General features: G+C 45.5%; 1 protein-coding gene across 1 annotated transcript; it reads right to left on the bottom strand.

The window, feature by feature from the left end:
- Nucleotides 1-6,858: 6,858 nt before the first annotated feature.
- LOC311054654 (general transcription factor IIE subunit 1-like) lies at nt 6,859-7,842 on the bottom strand (the record flags this gene model as incomplete). Its single annotated transcript, XM_084070658.1, has 1 exon — nt 6,859-7,842. One exon carries the CDS (start codon nt 7,840-7,842, stop codon nt 6,859-6,861), a length of 984 nt encoding a protein of 327 aa, XP_083926784.1.
- Between the last annotated feature and the right edge of the window lie 15,205 nt (nt 7,843-23,047).

The following is a 23,047-nucleotide window of genomic DNA, read 5'->3' as shown; positions in this document are numbered from 1 at the left end:
TGTTGACAGTGGAAAGGTTTTTCACCAACGTGAATACTCTGGTGTGTCTTCAGGTTACTTGACACACTGAAACGCTTGTCACACAGTTGACAGTGGAAAGGCTTTTCCCCATTGTGGATGCGTGTGTGTGTCGTCAGGCTGCCTTTTTGATTGAAACTCCTGTCACACCGTTGACAGTGGTATGGTTTTTCTCCAGTGTGTATACGTTGGTGTGCCTTTAGGTTACACATCAGGCGGAACCTCTTGCCACACTCTTTACAATGGAAAGGTTTCTCCCCGTCGTGGAGATGCTGCTGATGTGTCTTCAGACTGCCTAACTGACTGAGACGTTTCGCTTCATTGTGGATACGCTGGTGTGTCTTTAGATAAATTCCCAGCTTGAACGTCTTGCCACATTGTTGACAGAAAGGTTTTTCACCAACGTGAATACTCTGGTGTGTCTTCAGATTACTTGACACTCTGAAACGCTTGTCACACAGTTGACAGTGGAAAGGCTTTTCCCTATTGTGGATGCGTGTGTGTGTCGTCAGGCTGCCTTTTTGATTGAAACTCCTGTCACACCGTTGACAGTGGTATGGTTTTTCTCCAGTGTGTATACGCTGGTGTGCCTTCAGGTTACACATCAGGCGGAACCTCTTGCCACACTCTTTACAATGGAAAGGTTTCTCCCCGTCGTGGAGATGCTGCTGATGTGTCTTCAGACTGCCTAACTGACTGAGACGTTTCGCTTCATTGTGGAGACGCTTGTGCGTCCTGAAATGTATCAAGCCACTGAATGTCTTGTCACACAGCTTGCAGTGGAAAGGTTTCTCTCCGTTGTGGAGAAGCAGGTGTGTCTTTACACTAGATAACAGACTGAAGCTCTTTTCACACAGTTTACAGTGGTACGGTGCTTCTTTGTGGAGACGCTGGTGTGTCTCCAGATTAACTAACACACTGAACCTTTTGTCACATAGTTTACAGTGGAAAGGTTTTTCTGCATCATGAAGGAGCTGGTGTATCTTCAGAGTGTTTAACAGACTGAAACGCATGTGACACTGTTTACAGTGGAAAGGGGTTTCTCCAGTGTGGCTACACTGGTGTGTCTTCAGGTGATCTAATTGACTGAAACGCTTGTCACACCGTTTACAGATGTGGGGTTTCTCTCCCGTTGTGTAATTCATCTGATTTACTTCTTCTGACTGAGTTAAAGTCTTGGTAGATGACTATTGATGAATGGAAGATCTTGGTTTGTTTGTGTCTCCTTTCTGGCTGGTTACAGTGCTGTTGATCTGCAGACAGCTAGGCTGCTGAGGGGATCTGTCCATTCCTCATCATTTTGGATACAGATGTCTTTTCTCTTTCTCACCTGAAACCTTCTCTCCCGTGTCTCTCCTTTGCCCCCGCAATAGCTCTATCCTCTTTTATGTCTCGGTTGTCTCTTCTCTGTCTTCTATCTTCTGTCTTCTATCTTCTCTGTCTTCTATCTTCTCTGTCTTCTATCTTCTCCGTCTTCTATCTGGTCTGTTTATGGTGTCTCTTTCTCAATCGTCTCCTTCTGTACGTCTTGACTGCCCTCACCCAACTCTCTCTCGCTATGGGGACGTGTGGAGGTAACGTCAGATCTTATAGGCTTGGCACAGCGCTGGACGGGCGGACCTCTGACGTCACTCCGACACAGCCATAAGGAGTTCCCAATGCAGCTACGCCCCAAATATGGAGTGTGTTGTCTAACCTCAATGTGTTGTTATGTGACATCAGCGGCAAACAAATCAGTCAGCTCCATGTACGGTCATGACATCAGTGATCTCCATATATGGACATAAAAGGGGCATGGACTGACAGATACAGAGATCTGGTTGTCCAGAGCCACAGATCCGACCTATATGCCCCATATATGGTCATATGGTGCATATATGGGACCGACCGACTTCAAGCTCAGCTTGTGTATAGCGGCACGGACTCGCGGAGGTCGGTGCCTGCAAGCCCCCAGAACCCAGTGGTTGCATTGAAGCGCTTTCGACATGCTGGCCATTCATAGGTACTGCAGCTCAAAATGGCTGGGGCCACTAACACGAACGAGCCAAAACGGTTTCGACCAATGGGCTCGACTCACAAGCTTGCGCACAGGCTTGCGCATGCCCCATGCGCAAGCCTGTGCGCAAGCTTGTGAGTTGGTGTCACAGAAGCCCCACATAGGCCTCCCCCATCACATTTCACAACCCGGAAGAAGGGGTGATTTCGGCCCATGTGCTGGGTGAGCAATTCAATGCAAGTGGATGGGCCAGGATTTCCGGTGCCCTCTCTATTATTTGCCAGACCCAGGGGGTCGGCCTACATGAGGCTTTGTCTGTCCCTCTTTCCCTCTTTTCTGTCCCTCTTTTCCTCTTTTCCGTCCCTCTTTTCCTCTGCACACACGTCATGCGAAGTCCGGCCATTCAGATTTCAACCACTAGGGGTCTGGCAGTACCAGGTCTCCTGGTTCTAGTTTTAACTCTATGGGTGCCTGCCGTCGAGTAGTTCGGATATCCAGTCGTCCAGATCCGCCGATCCAACCAACATGACCATATATGGGCATATACTGACAACATCAGGGATCTCCATATATAGGCATGAAAGGGACAAGGTAGACAGATAGAAACAGACATCTCCATATATGGGCACAAAAAGGACACAGACAGAGGGGTACAACAGGTCTGACAGATTGATCAGATGGATCGAACAGTTCTCGAGAATCTCAAAGGACTGATATGTAGATATGCGAATACGCAAGCCCCTCCAGTTATGCAACGCCCGTTGTACCCGTCTGTTTGTCTGTGTCCCATATACCCCATATATGCCAATATACAGTAATGGACATCTCTGTATCTGTCTGTCTGTCTGTCTGCATGTGTCCCTTTTATGCCCATATAAGGAGATCCCTGCATGTCATCAATATGACATCATAGTACAACTGAATCTCCATGGGCATATTGGCCGGATCGGTGGTTTTGGATAACACTCGGTAATACGCACAGAGTTTGAGGTAAATTGATTCTCAAGAATGATGCACGCAGAGATTTCATCTGCATATATGCCCATATTTGGGCTTATCGGTTGGATCCGCGGTTCTGGACATCAGATCTCCATATAAGCCCATACAGTATATGGGCATGGCGTTCAGATTGGTGGTTCCTGACAACCGCCGATCACACCGGGCACCGAACTCCCTCTGGTCCACGGCGATATGCATGCTGAGTTTGAAGTTCATCGGTTGGACGGTTCTCCAGATACATGGGGGACAGTTAAGCACACACACACACACACACACACACACACACACGCACACAGATATGTATAGAGACTAGGCCCATGCACAATGCCCATTAGGAACTATGCTCATTGAAAACGCATAGACAATTATAGACAGATACAGAGATCTCCATGGAGATAAAAGGGACACAGGCAGACAGACAGATCTCCATATATGGCCATAAAAGGGTACTGTACTCTGATGATGTCATGCTGACATTGCTTTGTGATATCAGCTAGGTTTGTATAACTGTCTGACTGTCTTGTGTCAAATGTGTGCAGATGAGAACATCCACATCGCCAAATTCAAGACACTCAGGGATGAATTGTAACAGTGCCTGCGCAAATCGGCATTGTTAGGCATGCATGGCAACGTTTTTTGTTGTGAATGACATCCGCCCTACCATTAGCCAATTTTAATATAGGATATACAGAGATCTCTGTGTCTGTCTGTCTGTGACCCTTTTATGCCCTTATATAGAGACTATGTTGCAGATCCCTTACTCCACGTCTTTCTCTTTTTGTCTCCACCAGGCTGAAGGCATGGCAGAGACTACGTTTTGCACCCTGTGTGTCCGTCCGTGAGTGCGTGTGACGTGTGTTCGTCTGTCTGTCTGTGACCAGCTAATCTCCGGCACCGTTGGCTTGGTTGCAGCGAAACTGTGCACACACACTCCCTGGATGCCAAAATAGAACCTCTGCCCCATATTTTTCACATGGGCCTGTTACAGTGCCACGCATTTTTTGACAGTACTCCTACAGAAACCGGCACACAGTGTCTCCTTCAGAATTTTCATATTCCATCCTGATTGGCTAAGATTAACTTCCAAAGTTTGCAGGAGTGCTCCGTTTTGAACAAAAGGCCTCATATCATGAACGCAGTGTGTGAACTTTGTATGCGCACTCCTTAGAGGCCAAGGAAAAACCTTTGCCCTGGATTTTTCACATCTGCCTTTTATAGCGTCACCACGAGGCCTTCTTATGGCCGCAAATCGGTACACATGATGTCTATAGTCATGTGATCAAGACAAATCTGATAGATTTTTCATATTCCACCATGATTGGCTAAGATGGACATTTTAAGTTTGCCGGAGTGGCCGGTTTTGCACAAAATGCCTCAAATCATGAACGCAGCGTTCGATTGCGGTGAAACCTTGCACAAACATTCGCACTTCATTGAAGAACAGATGCCACCCTTTTGACATTGCCACCAGGAGGTGCCACCAGGAGGCCGATTTTTGCAACAAAAAAACGTATATTACTCCTATTTTGTCCAAACATCACGCAAATCGGTACACATTATCTCAATAGTCATGTGATTAATATGGATTTGTCTGCATATTCCATCAACATTGCTGGCCCACAATAACCTATCTGACTTGCGGAGACCTGTGCTCCGAGGAGCACTTTTTCTAGTCCTCCATCTTTCTTTGCTCCATTTGTCTAGACTTCCCCCCCACTTGTTCCCTAGCATGGTGGATGTATCCACCATACCACCTTCCATGCAATTTACAGCCCACATGTCATAACAAGAATACTGTCACATTAATCATGATAAATTCATACATTTTATAATCATTGATTCATAAAACTGTTAATTATTTCACCCGTAACACACAAACCCCTGGGAGTTCTCATTTACTTGTCATTTAGTATGGCTTGATTTCGTGCCAGGATACACTGATTAGTAACTCCGGGCACAAGGCTTGTTGTGCAGGTCACACAGTACAATCAATGCCATCAAGGGCTTTGCATTACTTGTGGTGGAAAGTAACTAAGTACATTTACCTAAGTACTGTACTTAAGTACAATTTTGAGGTATTTGTGCTTTACTTGAGTATTTCGAATTTCCAATACTTTTACTTCTACTCTACCACATCTCAGAGGCAAACATTGTACTTTTACTCCACTACAATTACTTGAAAGCTTGTTGCTTGTTACTTTTCGGATATAAATTATGATATTATAAAACATACATTAACCACTTTAGTTATTTTATACATAGGCTATTTGAAAATAGACGATCTACAAGCTCACAACGCGTCACAACGCGTCGCGACGCGTTGTGAGCTTGTAGATCTGCTATTTTCAAACAATTTAGTACCTTTACTTTTGGTACTTTAAGTACATTTTGATGCCAATACTTTTGTACTTTTACTCAAGTACATTTTTAATTCTGGACTCTTACTTGTAACAGAGTATTTCTATATTGCATTGTTGATACTTTTACTTAAGTAAAGAATTGTAGTACTTTTTCCACCACTTGTTTCCCGGGGACTGCTGAACAAGCAAAGAGAGTGCTCCCAAATTGAACGTTCCAAACCCAAATCAGGCGATCAAACTGAGGTGATGTTTTGTGACTTATATACAGTACCACACTAGACACCTGTAGGTAGACAACTGAAGGTGTGCTGGCATTGCAGCGCTGTTTGATCATTCTAGACTGGTAATCTACCCTGTTGTTGCTGTCAACGTTTTAATCACAAGACTAAACCATACTGACATCCATGTCATTGTGATAGTCTTAAATGTGTTTTGAATCGGATTTAAATTCAACCTCACTTTCAATTACAGTTAAACAAAGAATAAGATACAAAAAGTGGTATGCCTTTGGTGTGTCAATGGCACTCTACTAACATTTTTAGCCGTAACTGAAACATTATAGCACTCCACTTGGGGAATCCAGTGGTGTAAAATAACATTTACGTACATTTACTCAAGTACTGTACTTAAGTGCATTTTTTTCTTTATTTCCAATTTTCAATACTTTTCATTTTACTCCACTACATCTCAGAGGCAAATATTGTACTTTTTACTTATTTGAAAACTTTAGTTACTACTCACTTTGTAGATTTTTATTGTCACTTTTATTGTCACAGAGTAATTCTACATTGCAGTATTGACTTTTACTTAAGTAAAACATGTGAGTACTTTTTCCACCACTGGGGGAATCTCCATCCAGCTCTTTGATAATCCTGGACAAAACATCCCCATCTCTCCCTGCAGACAAATGCTACAGTACCTAGTCAATTAGCTAAAACAGATACATCTGACTGCTAATCCTAGTGTAATCTGTTGTTGCTGCAGCTTCCCCCTCCACATTCCTCCATGAGGAAATCAGCAGGCCTGGATCATCCAGGGAGACAACGAAGGGCAAACTGTGGTGAGAGAGTGAGTGAGAGACAGGGAGAGAACGTATGAGGACAAGTGTAGACGGTGTGGGCAGTGCGCTTGTGGTGACTATGGCGATGGAGGGGGGGGCGGGGGATTGGCGGGTGGATAACCTAAGTATAACAATGATAATCGACTGGTTCTTTAGAACCAGACTCAAGATTCGAATTTGTCTCCCCGCTGACCGGAGAATTTAGATTGAATTTGTCTCCCCGCTGACCATCAGAACAGAGACGTGTGTGTGTGTGTGTGTGTGTGTGTTCAGCAGTACATGGCCTCGTAGATACCCTGCCCCATTTTGATGTAGGCTTCTTTGTCCTGCGCGCTCATTTGCCCCACCAGCTCTGGTTTCTGGCTGACCTCCTGATATGACAGGGTCCTGCCCCCAACCATCGCCGTGTACTCCTCCCCCACCTCCTAAAACTCATCATCATCATCATCATCCTCTTCGTCCTCCCCTCCCCCACCACTGTCTGCGTCGCGCCTCTTCTCGTGGAAGAGGACTTCGCGCATTACCTCGTTCTCGTGCGATTTACGAGAACGAGCAGTCCCACTGTCGAGGGCTCTGGGCGCCACGTCTGCCACGGGGTCGAGAGCATCAGGCTCACAATAGGCCCCCTGTACAGTGCTCTGGGTAAGCCAGATGGGCTGCTCTTTGGGAGCCTCGGCCTTGCCAGCCTGCCTGTGTTGGTCCTGCTCTCCCATGCTGATCACCACATTCTGGGTGTAGAGGTCAACATAGGAAGAGCCCTTGGTGGACCACGCCTCGCGGCCGCCTGAAGCCCCAGATGCGGCTGCGGTACATTTGCGGTTGTCGTTTTCCGCCTCTCGGAGCTGTAAGTAGATGGGTTCGGTCTGCTCGTTGAAACGAGCGACCAGATTCCTGGCATCTTTCTTGGGCGACACGGACACATTGTCCTCCACCTCGGTCTGACAGCACGTACAGTGGTACGTCCCTTTTGTGGGGTCGAACAACTGTCCGGCGTCAAGGTCTGTGAAGGTGGAGCAGCAGGGACAGCGGAAGGAGGCACGATTGGTGGATTCTGCCTCCTCCGTGTCTAATCGCCTGCGCATGTTGTCCAGCTTGTACTTGATCACGTTGACTAGCATTCTATGGTTGATGAAATAGTAGTTGTGGCGATTCTTCTTGCCGTCCGGCATCATTTCCACTTGCATGTGACACTTCACAAACTTGTCACCTTTCAGCGTGTTGAGTACGGAGTGCAGCTGCTTAGGGCCAAACTTGAGAAGTTCCAGCATGTCCTCCTCACGCAAGCAGGGGTTGCGGATGAGCACGTCCATGGCCAGGGCATGCTCAACGCCATAGAAGCCCCGCACCACCAGCTTGGCGAGCTGTTTGAGCGCCGCAGGGACCTCGGTCTGCTGCTCTGGTTCCATCATGTTCTAAGGTTGGAGCCAGATAGTCGCACAAAGAGGTTTGCTATTGCTTGGTTGGAGGTAAGGTGGATGAATCGCATGAGGTTAAAGAAGTAAAGGATTGCTGTTTGTGACGTAGCAAGGATGAAGCTCAGAGTACAAGCCTCAAAGAGGAGTCAAATCTATAAAGAGGCAAAGAGGGCAAGTCTATAAAGAGGACATTTGTTCAAGGTAGGTGCTAATGGAATTTGTTCAAGTGCAATAAGTTATTTTATCTCTTTCTATTATGGACGTTTGCTGAAACATACAGATTGCAAATAGTTTACAGCACCATAAAGCAAACGAGAACTATAGAATATAACAATGATAATCGACTGGTTCTTTAGAACCGGACTCAAGAGCCACTCTGAAGGCCTAGCTGGGTTGTAAGGCCAGCTAGTCGTCCTGAATATGCAATCTGTGATTAAATGGGTTGTAAGGCCAGCCAATCTCCTGGTACTCGGGAGAGAGTTAAGATGTCTCTCGGAATCGCTCTGGAACCTGTCTATCTGAGAGGTTTCGAGCCTCTTCTTATAATGCTGGCTTGCGGTCCTGACATCACTATGATGATGTCAGATAGTGTCAGACGTCTCCATATATGGAGCTGCCGATATTAGTTATGGCCAAATATGGGATCAAGACTTCAGCCCTGGACGTGATGGCTATGTCTATACATGGAGTTTCGGGGAAGGGTTCGCTGATGTCAGACTGCGTACATATGGCACGTTTGGGTCTCTATGACGACTTTGCAGGTCTATTATCTCCATCTATGGGGATCTCCATATATAGGCTATTGGCACGCAGGAGACGCTGCTCGAAGCCTAAACGACGGTCCCGTAGGGCGACCCGTTCAAGGCAGAGCTCATCAGCGACCGATCAGAGTTCGGCACGCAGGGTAAATTCCTCCTCAACCGATCAGGGTTCGGCACGCAGGAGACGCTGCTCGAAGCCTAAACGACGGTCCCGTAGGGCGACCCGTTCAAGGCAGAGCTCATCAGCGACCGATCAGAGTTCGGCACGCAGGGTAAATTCCTCCTCAACCGATCAGGGTTCGGCACGCAGGAGACGCTGCTCGAAGCCTAAACGACGGTCCCATAGGGCGACCCGTTCAAGGCAGAGCTCATCAGCGACCGATCAGAGTTCGGCACGCAATAGACGACACTCGAGGCGCGAACGGCAGTTCCAGAGGGCGACCCGTTCCAGGCAGAGTTCTTCTTCGACCAATCGGGGTTTGGCCAGGAGGCACCGGTCGAGAACTCCAGTTGAGCGGCGACATGGCCCTCCAGGGGAGGCTTTCTATCGGGGACCGGTACCCATCATACCGGTGTTCGCCTCTCCGGATCCTAGAGAATTCGCAAGATTGAAGGGAGCATTGAATGATGCATTCCCTCCCAACACCTCAGAACGATTCAGGTTCCGCATTTTATGCGACCATCTGAAGCTGGAGGAAGCCCTCCTGGTGGCAGATACCTACGTAGACTCATCGCGGCCCTACTCGAAGACTATGGTAGCCCTATCGGAGCAATTCGGGCAGCCTCATCAAGTGGCGATGCAGGGTATGGTGGAGCTCATTCAGGGACCCAGAATTAGGAATGAAGACACCAAGGCATTCCGAACCTTTGCTCTGAAGGTCCGAGGGTTGGTTTCTTTACTATCAACATCCGGGAGAGTAGGGAGAGCGGAGCTGAAATGTGGAACCTATGTCATTCAGCTCTTAGCCAGGCTGCCGTCGGATTTAAGGGTAACATTCGAAAAATCCGCCCATACAAAACTGATTCGGAACCCGTCATTACTGGACTTGGCAGAATGGCTCTTGTTTGAAACAAAGATGCGACGTAGGGGAGAGCAGATGGGTTCTCAAGAACAGAGCCCGACGCGCGACCTGGACAGGACGACGAGCGTCCCTGAGCCCCTGAACCAGAAATGTTTCCAGAACTGGTCGGCGAGGATTTGGCTGTGTCTCCATCTTCGTCTGCTCATCATTTCTGACTCATCATACAGTACTTGCAGTTGAGATGCGTCCCGCCGCCCCATGAGGAGGATATTTTGCCGCCCCGTGCAGAACGTGGAGCTCCCTCACAGTTCTGAGATGTCATACCTCAGGCTGCCCAGACAAAACCCATCCTCTGGGAGAGTGGTCCACATACAGGAACCCATCGGTGGTATACATGATCTTGGTGACAGGTCGTGATCCGTCGTTGGTTGATTGTCACAGCTCTCGACCTGCGGTTGTCTCTAGACCTGCGGGTGTTCATCCTCTCCTTGCTGCCTTCTAGGCGGTGCAAGGTTCGGGGTTGTGGTATTCATCATTACGTTCACAGGTCTCTTATACGGCTGGGCAGCTCTCTCTGGACTTCTCTTATACGGCTGGGCAGCTCTCTGTGGACTTCGTATCCTATGTCTCTCCGGCTGCCGAACGGCATCGGGGCCCAGGGACGCTCGTCGCCCTGTCCAGGTCGCGCGTCGGGCTCTGTTCTTGATAACCCATCTGCTCTCCCCTACGTCGCATCTTTGTTTCAAACAAGAGCCATTCTGCCAAGTCCTGTATTGACGGGTTGCGAATCCGTTTTGTATGGGCGGACTTTTCGAATGTTACCCTTAAATCCGACGGCAGCCTGGCTAAGAGCTGAATGACATAGGTTCCACATTTCAGCTCCGCTCTCCCTGCTCTCCCTGATTTTGATAATAAAGCAACGAACCCTCGGACCTTCAGAGCAAAGGTTCGGAATGCCTTGGTGTCTTCATTCCTAATTCTGGGTCCCTGAATGAGCTCCACCATACCCTGCATCGCCACTTGATGAGGCTGCCCGAATTGCTCCGATAGGGCTACCATAGTCTTCGAGTAGGGCCGCGATGAGTCTACGTAGGTATCTGCCACCAGGAGGGCTTCTTCCAGCTTCAGATGGTCGCATAAAATGCGGAACCTGAATCGTTCTGAGGTGTTGGGAGGGAATGCATCATTCAATGCTCCCTTCAATCTTGCGAATTCTCTAGGATCCGGAGAGGCGAACACCGGTATGATGGGTACCGGTCCCCGATAGAAAGTCTCCCCTGGAGGGACATGTCGCCGCTCAACTGGAGTTCTCGACCGGTGCCTCCTTGCCAAACCCCGATTGGTCGAAGAAGAACTCTGCCTGGAACGGGTTGCCCTCTGGAACTGCCGTTCGCGCCTCGAGTGTCGTCTCTTTGCGTGCCGAACTCTGATCGGTCGCTGATGAGCTCTGCCTTGAACGGGTCGCCCTATGGGACCGTCGTTTAGGCTTCGAGCAGCGTCTCCTGCGTGCCGAACCCTGATCGGTTGAGGAGGAATTTACCCTGCGTGCCGAACTCTGATCGGTCGTTGATGAGCTCTGCCTTGAACGGGTCGCCCTATGGGACCGTCGTTTAGGCTTCGAGCAGCGTCTCCTGCGTGCCGAACCCTGATCGGTTGAGGAGGAATTTACCCTGCGTGCCGAACTCTGATCGGTCGCTGATGAGCTCTGCCTTGAACGGGTCGCCCTATGGGACCGTCGTTTAGGCTTCGAGCAGCGTCTCCTGCGTGCCGAACCCTGATCGGTTGAGGAGGAATTTACCCTGCGTGCCGAACTCTGATCGGTTGATGATGAGCTCTGCCTTGAACGGGTCGCCCTATGGGACCGTCGTTTAGGCTTCGAGCAGCGTCTCCTGCGTGCCGAACCCTGATCGGTTGAGGAGGAATTTACCCTGCGTGCCGAACTCTGATCGGTCGCTGATGAGCTCTGCCTTGAATGGGTCGCCCTATGGGACCGTCGTTTAGGCTTCGAGCAGCGTCTCCTGCGTGCCGAACCCTGATCGGTCGCTAATGAGGAGCGGCGTCTCCTGCGTGCCGAACCCTGATCGGTCGCGGAGGAACTGGAACTCTTGCGTGCCGAACCCTGATCGGTCGCTAATGAGGAGCGGCTTCTCCTGCGTGCCGAACCCTGATCGGTCGCGGAGGAACTGTAACTCTTGGCATATTGCGCCTTCACAGTAAGCTTTTGAATCCGGCTCGAGGGACCAAATATAACAATGATAATCGACTGGTTCTTTAGAACCAGACTCGAGAGCCACTTTGAAGGCCTAGCTGGGTTGTAAGGCCAGCTAGTCGTCCTGAATATGCAATCTGTGATTAACTGGGTTGTAAGGCCAGCCAATCTCCTGGTACTCGGGAGAGAGTTAAGATGTCTCTCGGAATCGCTCTGGAACGTGCCTATCTGAGAGGTTTCGAGCCTCTTCTTATAATGCTGGCTTGCGGTCCTGACATCACTATGATGATGTCAGATAGTGTCAGACGTCTCCATATATGGAGCTGCCGATGTTAGTTATGGCCAAATATGGGATCAAGACTTCAGCCCTGGACGTGATGGCTATGTCTATACATGGAGTTTCGGGGAAGGGTTCGCTGATGTCGGACTCCGTACATATGGCATGTTTGGGTCTCTATGACGACTTTGCAGGTCTATTATCTCCATCTATGGGGATCTCCATATATAGGCTATTGCTGGCAACTATGCCCTGAATGTTTCCTAAGTATGCCCTGAATGTTCGTAACACTAAGTATGTCCAAAAATGTTACTTTTCAGGATTCAAATTTAAAAAATGCAAATATAGCAGATACATCGTCTTTTCTTAATACTTTTGTGTGACTCTGTAGGACTAAGTAGGGCATTAATTTACCAAAAAAAACCATGAAAAAATGGTTGCATTGTCCATGTGCCCTCAAAAAGGCAAATCCATCTCCATTATGCCTAATGGTGTGTGTGTGTGTGTGTGTGTGTGTGTGTGTGTGTGTGTGTGTGTGTGTGTGTGTGTGTGTGTGTGTGTGTGTGTGTGTGTGTGTGTGTCTATACTAGCAACTAGTAGGGCCCCTCATAGCAGCATTCACTGGACCTTGTTGTAATTATCTTAGGCGGCTGTATGAGAGAGAGAGAGAGAGAGAGAGAGAGAGAGAGAGAGAGAGAGAGAGAGAGAGAGAGAGAGACAGACAGACAGAAAGAGAGACAGAGAGAGAGAGAGAGAGAGAGAGAGAGAGAGAGCTGCTGAGAGAGGAGGAAAGCAGGAGGAAAGGAGGGCATGGGGTCAGTGGAAGCAGAGGAGAGGAGAGGAGAGCCTATCCACTTTATTTTTAGAGCACATTTAAAACAACAGCGTTGAACCAAAGTGCTGTACACTTGGTAAACAAATATAGGACGTAGGACGTAGAAGGAACACGTTATTCCAACCAGTTCCTTTCCCCTCCATCAGGCGAAATGGAGAAAAAAAAATGTAACTCAAATCTTTCGGGGGATTCTACAAATGTCTTCTAAATCCTAGCAGTTTTTTGAAAAAACATATGTTGCTATAATATCAGTGGTTCTCAAACATTTTTCATGTCAAGGCGCTAAAACATGTTGTTCCAGGGACCCCCTAGAAGCAAAGCTTTGAGTTAGAGACAGAGAGACAGACACGTCTGACCATTTCAGCACCATGGACAGAGACACAGTAGGCTGGGCTAACTGCTGATAAGCTGTTAATAAATATATGCATACATGTTGATAATAATGTTTCCTCTCGGCAAGACTATCAATTAGGCTCTCACTAATTGAGAGTTTCAAGATATGACTTAAACTTGAGTGATATGTGTGTGTGTGTGTGAGAGAGAGAGAGAGAGAGAGAGAGAGAGAGAGAGAGAGAGAGAGAGAGAGAGAGAGAGAGAGAGAGAGAGAGAGAGAGAGAGAGAGAGAGAGAGAGAGAGAGAGAGAGAGACACACACACACAGAGAGAGAGAGAGAGACAGAGAGAGATAATGAGAGTATAAGCAGAGAGACTGTAGAGAAGTACATTCCACAGGACTCCGTGTAGACAATGGGATCAAAGGCACAGCAGAGAGTGAGAAAATGTTCTTCATGCGAGAGACGGGAGGAAACACTGAAAGCAATGAAGCAGGACAGACGTCCCACTGTTTAAGGAAGTGAGGAATATTGATTTGAGGACTTAATACACCGCGGTATTCCATGCCTGGCTGTGTTTCTGTCAATTCCACTTTTTTCCCCCCACTGCGTATTGTTAGCCCAGTTTTATCCTTACTTAGCCAAGAAGAGACTTAACCCAGAGCCTCTGTAGTCCCTGTTGACACCACAGTGGTTGACCTAATACCAAATGCCCTTTACAATGTTAACCCTGTTGAATCGTTTTATCTGTGATCCAAGAACTTACTTAGTAGGTGGCCTGGTGTGAGATTGTGAAATACTTCCAGAATAGTGTGTAAGAGAATGAAAACCATACACGGTCTAATGAAAATTACATGACACATCACAGAGTCCTTAATCTACCATATTGTTTGTATTAATCTATGGAAACGTATCTTGAGGACGCATTAATCCACTGTAAGTACCTAACATAAAACCTCCCTGATGCATAATGCATATACGCGGTAAGCTGCACACTTTAAGGTTACAGTAGAGCTTCTTTTTCTCTCAAATTGTTACATTGCTATGTGGCTGTCTCAACGAGTGCTAAGGGGATATAATATTATACAGGATTAGGTCATATTTGTCAGGTTAATTATACTGGCTGCTTATATACTGTTTACTTTCCGTTGTGACTCTACCACACGCTTCTAAGTACAAGACATATTTGGGTAATTTTATGTATCTTAAATAACAGTATTATTGCTTGTTTAAATATAGAAAAGTGTGTTCAGGAGTGCAAATCTCTATGGTCAAGGTGGTAGATCGTGCCAGCATAGTCTCAGGATAGAGACATCAGACTTGTGATGCAGAGATAGAGAAAAAAAGAAAGATTGGTCTCTCAACCCATACACACACAACGTTAAATTCAGTAGGGATGTCTACTCTTCCAAACCAGCACGCTCAAGACACAATTGTATTAGGCTATATTACTTTTGGAACATGCGTTGGCACCCTTCACTGTCAAGGGTTGACTACTCACACAACACATGTTATTTTAAAATCCAGCATAGTCATCCAGCAACTCCACAGGCCTTTGTTTTCAAACATTGGCACTTCAAACTGTGTGTGTGCGACGCATGCGTGTGGTACATCCCAAAAGTCAGAGTGACCTTATAGTAGGAGTATTGCAACTGGCTCATTAGTAGTAGAGTAGCTATTATAAACCGGACTAATTCTGGTTCATTAGCCTCACAGGATGGGTATTCCATAGAGTTCTCACTCGGACCAAGCCTTGGCAGCACATGACCCCCACCCGTGAACATCTGCACTGGCTTCCTGTTAAGTTCCGCATCTATTACAAACTCCTCCTTCTCACAAACAAATGTCGCGACACCCTGGCTCTCCACAGTACCTCTCAGGCCTCCTCCATAAACGTAATCTGTCACAGAACCTGCAGTCCACAGACTTGGACCTCCTCTCTATATCCCCAAACAAGCAAGCGAACCTTGGGGGACAGAGCCTTCAGTGTGGCAGCCCCCACCCTGTGGAACTCTCTCCCAATGGAGATGTGCCATGCTCCAACACTAGACTCTTTTAAGGCTGCCTTGAAAAGACACCTCTTCTCTCAGGCTTATGGCAAATAGTTGTTTGTTGTTTTGTTTTGCTGTGTGTGTGTGTGTGTGTGTGTGTGTGTGTGTGTGTGTGTGTGTGTGTGTGTGTGTGTGTGTGTGTGTGTGTGTGTGTGTGTGTGTGTGTGTGTGTGTGTTTGTTGGTTGGTTGTTCAATGCCCCCTCATGTATTAGAATGTCCTTCTAATGCATGAGGTGGCTGTGAATTTTCCATTACATTTATTTTGTATACATTTTTTTAATTTTCATTTTATTTGAAAGTGAAATATCCCTTTAATAATTGAGATTGTTGGCCTGCTGTCGAGCATGCACACAATAGGCGCTGATCAGCCTAATAGTATCTGAGATTATGTGTGGAGTGTGGACAGACAGAAACAACACACACACACACACACACACACACACACACACACACACACACACACACACACACACACACACACACACACACACACACACACACACACACACACACACACACACACACACACACACACACACACACACACACACACACACACACACAGACACGTACGCACAAACTCTGCTGGCAGAGATAATTTCAGTGTTCTCTTTGCACTCTACTTATGTGACTATTAACTCTGTCATTTATTGAATAGGGTTCTTGCCATTTACTGTCATTTCACTCTCGCTCTGGATAAGAGTGTCTACTAATTATAAATTGTAATAGGTTTATAGATAATATTCCAGAACAAAACCTTTGTAAACTGTTACACAAAACACTTTATATGTGTAGTTATTATGTGTATAACATAACTTTTATTTACTTTAACTTTTAACTTTTATTTTTTAGCTATTGCATTTCTTCTCCTCTATCCTTTATGGAAGACTTTTATTTGGTTCGTCTTATCTGTCCCCACTGGTCCTCAAGCCATTCATTGTGACACTGTCAGCTTCAGTATCCTCCCCATGCAGTTGCTTTAGATACAAAGTTCACTCTCTTTCTAAATCGCCTATCAAACCAGCCTAAGGAAACTTTGAAATTGTCCTCTCCCAGGCTTGTTGCCAATTCTGCCTTTCCCCTCAAGGGCCTACTCAAGGCGGCATTACGTGATTACACTGACCGGGCATTATCAATCGACTTTACAATCAACCATAGCTGATTTCCTTTTCTGTCTTCATCACTAACCATGACTGTTCCTTTTGTTTGAGTATACACAACACAAGATGGCTTGAGGAACACAAACTTTCTCTGCTACATCTCTTTGACTGTTTTTTGGCAGTTTGTGTTGAGGAGACAACGTTTTTCGTTGCGAGAAAATGAGAACATTTTCTTTTTCTCATCATGATGTCAATGTACAGGCAGCACCAGCCTCAGGTAGCCAGACGGAAGCAGACTGGTTACTGCAAACCATCAGTATAGTTATTGAGGGTATAGTTGTTGTTTTTTAAAAGCATTGTTTATAAGCATCACTACTCAGCTGATGCTGCTATGGCAATTAGAGATCCACCTCATACTGCTAAGCTCCTGTTAGCACATTAGAACATCATACTGTGGTCACGGCAGCAATATTGACATGAAATTGTAGGGTACAACACAGGTATTACTAATGATACTAATTATAGGTTCCATTCCATTCAAGTGTAGCAGAGTGAACCAGCATGCACAATAGCAGTACCCTGACCTAAACTGATTGGAACTTTAATTTGTATTATTGGTAACACATGTGTTTACCCTAGTATTTACGATTCCACAAGGAAGCCACACCTTTACTAGAGGTCCTGTCTTATTCTTCCGTTCACGGAATGACAGCATGTAACATTCATTATTTTCATGGCCTCGATAGTGCTTATCTACAGAGAAACTAATTTGAATTAATCATATTTGCCTTGCTTCCTGAGTGTGTTCCATTATTTTTTAGTTTAGTTTAAAATTGGATTGTTTCTGAGCTGACAGTTAAGGCCCACACATCATTCCAGGTCACTGAGGTCTAATTGACCAGATGACCACATTGGACGGCAAACAGAGGAGATTTTTTTTGCATTAAACTGTGGTGTTAATGAACCCCGTCAGAATAAAACAAAGAGATAAAAGACATGGCTTGAAAAGTAAAGAGAGCTAGTAAGTCAGAAGACGACTGACAAGGCAGAGTTATCGGACAGTGAGACATAAGCGCAAGAAAAAAAGAAGGAATGAGGGAGTAAGGAAAGTAATGAAACAGAAACTAATGGTTGAATAATAGAGCAAAGACCATGGGTAATGAGAGCAGAGATGAAATGAGAGAGAGAGAGAGAGAGAGAGAAAGAAAAACACACATTGAAGCATTATTTATGCCTGAAAGTGGCAATTCACAACAAAAATGTGAAGATGTGTCACGCGGCTATTTCCGCCGCGTGACCAGTGGAGGAAAAAGTAAAAAAATGTTTTACTTAAGTAAAAGTATCAATACTGCAATGCAGAAGTACTCAGTTACAAGTAAAAGTGTGGAATTAAAATGTTACTTGAGTAAAAGTACAAAACTATTGGTATCAAAATGTACCGATAGTAAAAGTACTAAAATGTTTGAAAGCTCACAACGCGTTGCAATGTGACGCGTTGTGAGCTTATAGATCGGCTATTCTAAAATAGCCTATGAATAAAATAGGGCTGAAGTGGTTAATGTATGTTTTATAATACAATAATGTATATCTGCATTTAGTAACTAAAGTTGTCAAATCCTTGTAGTGTAGTAAAAATACAATATTTGCCTTTGAAATGTAGTGGAGTAGAAGTAAAAGTATTGAACATTGAAAATACTCCAGTAAAGTCAAAAATACCTCAAAATTGTCCTTAAGCACAGTACTTGAGTAAATGTACTTAGTTACTTTACACCACTGCGCGTGACACCGTCATACGAGGTATATGCAACGTATAAATCGTCCGTGTGATGGAGTGGTAAGAAAGGCAGGCAGAGAAGGAAGACATTGTGATAATGGAGATCGTGGCAGGCAGATATCCACTGACAGGCAGCAGAGCTCCCTCGGGATGGGATAAATGCATTAGGGCCTGTCTGCTGGGGAACCAGTCAAGTCATTAGCTGTACTTCAACTACAGTACAGAGAAGCTCGGCAATTAGGGCACACACACAGACTCATGGACACACACGATGTACACACACAACGATGTACACACACACTGACAAACATTACAATGGCAAGGCACTATGATTCATGTTAAACCACAGAATGGAACAAAAGTAAGAAATCCAGCCCTATTGTGTGCAGTAAACTCTTTGTTTAGTTACTATGATGCTTCCTGACATCACCTACAGTACTGTAGGCTACTCCAAGACGAAGTACAGGCTGGCAATGCTTGCTACGGGGCATCAAAGTACCCTCACATTTTCCATTGTATAAGTTTGCTGGAGGTTCAATATTTTATCAAAAACATGAAAAGCTCAAAAAGTTGGATTCATTCTGATGACCTGTCACAAAATGAAAAATAAAATACAATAAAAACAAAGCCTCAAAAATCCCACCATCAGTTTTTTTAAACTCGTCAAGGTCTTTTTTCTGTAACATTCGTGTTGGTATGAACTGCAGTGTTAGCTGTGAAATGGAAGGCTAAAGAAGGATTCCGTTGAGTCCTGGATTGTGCCAAAGCCAATTCAACACAATATTAGGATTGGTGATCCTAATATATATTTGTTACGCTCTGTGTGGACTGAAATCCAGCGTCAGTACTTGAGAAAGAACCTTGTGATAAAAGCTCTGTGCCCCCTTCACTAAAAACCTCATCCCAGCAATTCTCTCTTCAACATTGTGCAGCAGTGGCTCTCAACCGTTTTTGTGCCAAGGACCCCCAAATTGATTTAAATTAAATACATTTGGCCACTGACACCCATCTGAAAATGTTCTACACCAGGGTCCTCCAGAAGCGATTTGAGCTAAAAAAGTAAAAATGTTGGCTTTCTGGCTTTCAAGATGTATGAATTATAGCCAAAGTATAGAATATGGTAAAATTATTGTGACGCTATATTAACTCCTTTTCCTGGTACCCCCCCCCACCCTGAGAACCAATGCTGTACAGCAAATCATGAACACCATGAAAAAGTGGAATAAGCAGAAGCTGTGGAAATACTAACATCAAGAGAATCACCACAACATTCAGTGCAAACAGGAGTATAGAGGATTCATATCACCTTCAGTCTGACAGTACAAATATTAAATTAAATAAACACAAACACTTTTTGACGAAAGCCACAACATTTTTTTTGTTTAGTTAAACAAAGGATGATTAAAGATTGGTTTCATTTCAAACAGGACAGGAAGTTAACTGAACAACAAACAGAGTAGAGGAGTGACTTTCTCCAGTGACCTGCAAGAACACGCTGTCAATTAAACTTTATGCTGCTGTAATACATTATCGAGGAACAAGAGGCTTATTTGATTACATAAAGCACCTACTTATTTGGTTTGTATACTGTATGTAAGTGCGTAGTAGTATTTCAAAACTTGACAAGGCTTCTCCGTCTTGGCTGGAGAATGCGGTACCCTTTCCAATGTTTCGGTCAGTGGATGTGTTGGCCTTTAGCCTAGAATTCAAACCGCGAGCTATTGATTCCTGTCAACTGTTATCAGACACAAGCTGTTGGCGATAAGGGCTGCGTGTGAACTGTATTGACCCATACAGTGTAGGTGTTAGACCAGTCAAAGGGGACCCATTTCAAAGAGAACTTTGCCAAAAACCCCCCCCCCCCCCACACACACACACACAAATATAACAATCCAAGCACTGTATGTCCCCACATCTAAATTATATACGGTATTAGTGCACATGCTTGCACACATAAAAAAAGGATTAGGCCAATTCATCTGCAAACCCCAGAGCTGAAGTACCCTTTGATGTTACCCGAAGGCACTTAGTATATATGTATGTCACAGCCATTATTTGGCATAATGACACATCATAGAAGCAGTGGCACATACTGTATGTGGTACTTCCTGTACTGACTTAAATTGGCATATGCACTCACACACATACACACACACACAGACACACACGACAGTAACACAAACACACTCATAAACAACATAAATGTGTATTATGTGGCTTGCTCATATAAATGCTGACACATTCAAAGCATTAACTGACATACAGTATGACACTCAAACTATTCGCGCACGTCTGTGAAAGCCTTGAGTGTTAATTGTCTCCACAAGGCCGAGAGATTATGTTTTGCCGTCCGTCCGTCCGTCCGTCCGTCCGTCCGTGTGTGTGTCCGTCCTTCTGTCTGCGACCAGCTAATCTCCGCCAGCGCTGGCCCGGTCGCTGTGAAACTGCGCATACACACTCTCTCTGGATGCCACAGCAGAACCTCTGCCCCACATTTTTCAGATCAGCCTGTCATAGCGCCACCATGAGGCCGACTTTTGCGAAACACATTTATGCTATTACTCCTACAGATTTTGTCCAAAAAACTCGCAAATCGGTACACAGTATCTCTATAGCCATGTGATCAACACTGATCTGTCTGATTTTCCATATTCCATCATGATTGGCTATAATTGACTTCCAAAGTTTGCAGGATTGGTTCATTTTGAACAAAATGCCTCAAATCATGAACGCAGCATGCGATTTCCGTGAATTCTCCACAGAGATTCCCACTTGGCCCAGGAAGAAATGCCACTTGAAAACGTTCACATCAGCTTCATGGTGGCGCTATAACAGGCCGATTCACGTTTTTAGCTATAACTGCACCGATCTGTGTGAAACTTCGCACGCACACTCCCTAGAGGCCAAGGAAAAACCTTTGCCCTGCATTTTTCACATATGCCTTTTAGAGCGCCACCAGGAGGCTGAGTTTTGTAAAACACATTTTTTTGCTACTACTCCTTCAGATTCTGTCCAAAAATCACGCAAATCGGTACACAGTATCTCTATAGTCATGTGATCAAGATGGATGTGTCCGATATTTCATATTCTATCCTACTTGGCTAACATTGGCTTCCAAAGTTTGCAGGATAGATCCCTTTTGAACAAAATTCCTCAAATCATGAACGCAGTGTGCGATTTCCGTGAAATTTTGCACGCACATTCCCACTAGGCCGAGGAAGAAATGCCACCCTTTTTACATTGGCCTGCTATAGCGCCACCAGCAGGTCTAATTTAGCAAATCGCATTTTTGGAACAAAATGCCTGAAATCATGAATGCAGTGTTCGATTGTCGTGCAAGGCCTAAGAAGAAATGGCACCCTTTTCACATTGGCCTATTATAGTGCCACCAGGAGGCCACAATAATCTACCTGACCTGGTGGACACTTGTGCTCCGAGGAGCACTTTTTCTAGTTTCACTCTGAGTGTACAAATGTAAAATGAGTTTTTAAAAGAGTCTTTGGACGACACAGAGGGAGCTTGGCTGATTTCCAGTGGAAGTTTATTCCACAATCATGGAGCCCATACAGAATATTGCCTTCTGTTACGAGCCTTGTCCTGGGGCCTGAGAGCAAGAAACAGCTTGTCTGCCGATCTGAGATTACATCGAGGGGTATAAGGGGTGAGAAGGTTATAAATATTCACGCGCATTCAGTGATTCGTAAACAAACAATACCTATTTAAATCAATTCTGAGCACCATAGGTAGCCAGTGCAAAGAGGCAAGAATAGGGGAATTGTGTTAATAATTTCTAGTTCTCGCAAGAACCCGGGATATGGTATTTTGATCCAGCTGAAAGCGATTGATTGATTTCTGGGGCAGTCTGGTAAATAGATGCATAGATGTTATATTCTAAACCACACTAGTAATTCTGGCTGTCAAGTACAGGTTGTTTCATAGCCTTAATTGCTTTAAATGAACCCACATACTGACAGGTAACGCAAAGACTGCATCTATTGATCCTATTGATGACTACATCTACATCTATTGATGCTCTTTTGTATAGTATTGTCTGTCTTATAAGTCTTGATGAATTGAATACATAGGACCGCAATGGAAACAAGCCCTCAGGGCTTTTTGTGTCATCCTTTTAGCATTACTTGTGTAATTACTGCTGTACGATTTGCAATGTGTTAATAAAGCATTCAATCAATCATCGGGCGCCGATGGGCTAGCTACTGTACATACCACAGGCTCTAACGTAGCCTGACAGCGAGTCGCAGGTTTTATTCCCGAGCCTGGTAACCTTTGCTGCGTGTCACTCCCTGTCTCTCCCTCCCTGATTCCTGTCTGTCTCTACTGCACTATGCAAAATAAAGGCAGGAAAAAAACGATCTTGCATCATGGCTATGAGCTGTGTGGCTTCTTTCTTTTCACACATACACACATTAACATGCACAAACCCATGCACACACACACGCACGTGTGCACACGCACACACACACGCACACACACACACGCACGCATGCATAAACATGTGCACAGCGCACAAACATAATGTACACGGCTGGGGTCTCCACAATGACAAGCAGATGCAATTATCAAAGCAGTGATTCACCTGCTGATCTTCAAAGGTCTCTCATCTCAGCCCTTTCAGCTCATTTCTCTTTTCTCTTCCTGTCGCAATCACAGTCTCAATTCAAACACCCCCCCCCCCCCCCCCATCCCCACCACCCCACCCCACCCCTCTCTCTCTCTCTCTCCATTTCACTGTCTCTCCTGTCTGAATTTCCTCACGGCACACAGCAGTCACACAGATTTTTTTGCCTTCACAGTTGTCATGTTTATACATTTATTTT

The sequence above is a fragment of the Gymnoscopelus microlampas genome (assembly GCF_963454915.1).
Source record: "Gymnoscopelus microlampas genome assembly, chromosome: 11".
Classification (NCBI taxonomy): Eukaryota; Metazoa; Chordata; class Actinopteri; order Myctophiformes; family Myctophidae; genus Gymnoscopelus; species Gymnoscopelus microlampas.
The sequence above is the reverse complement of the archived record's forward strand: the minus strand, read 5'-3'. Positions and strand labels throughout refer to the sequence as shown.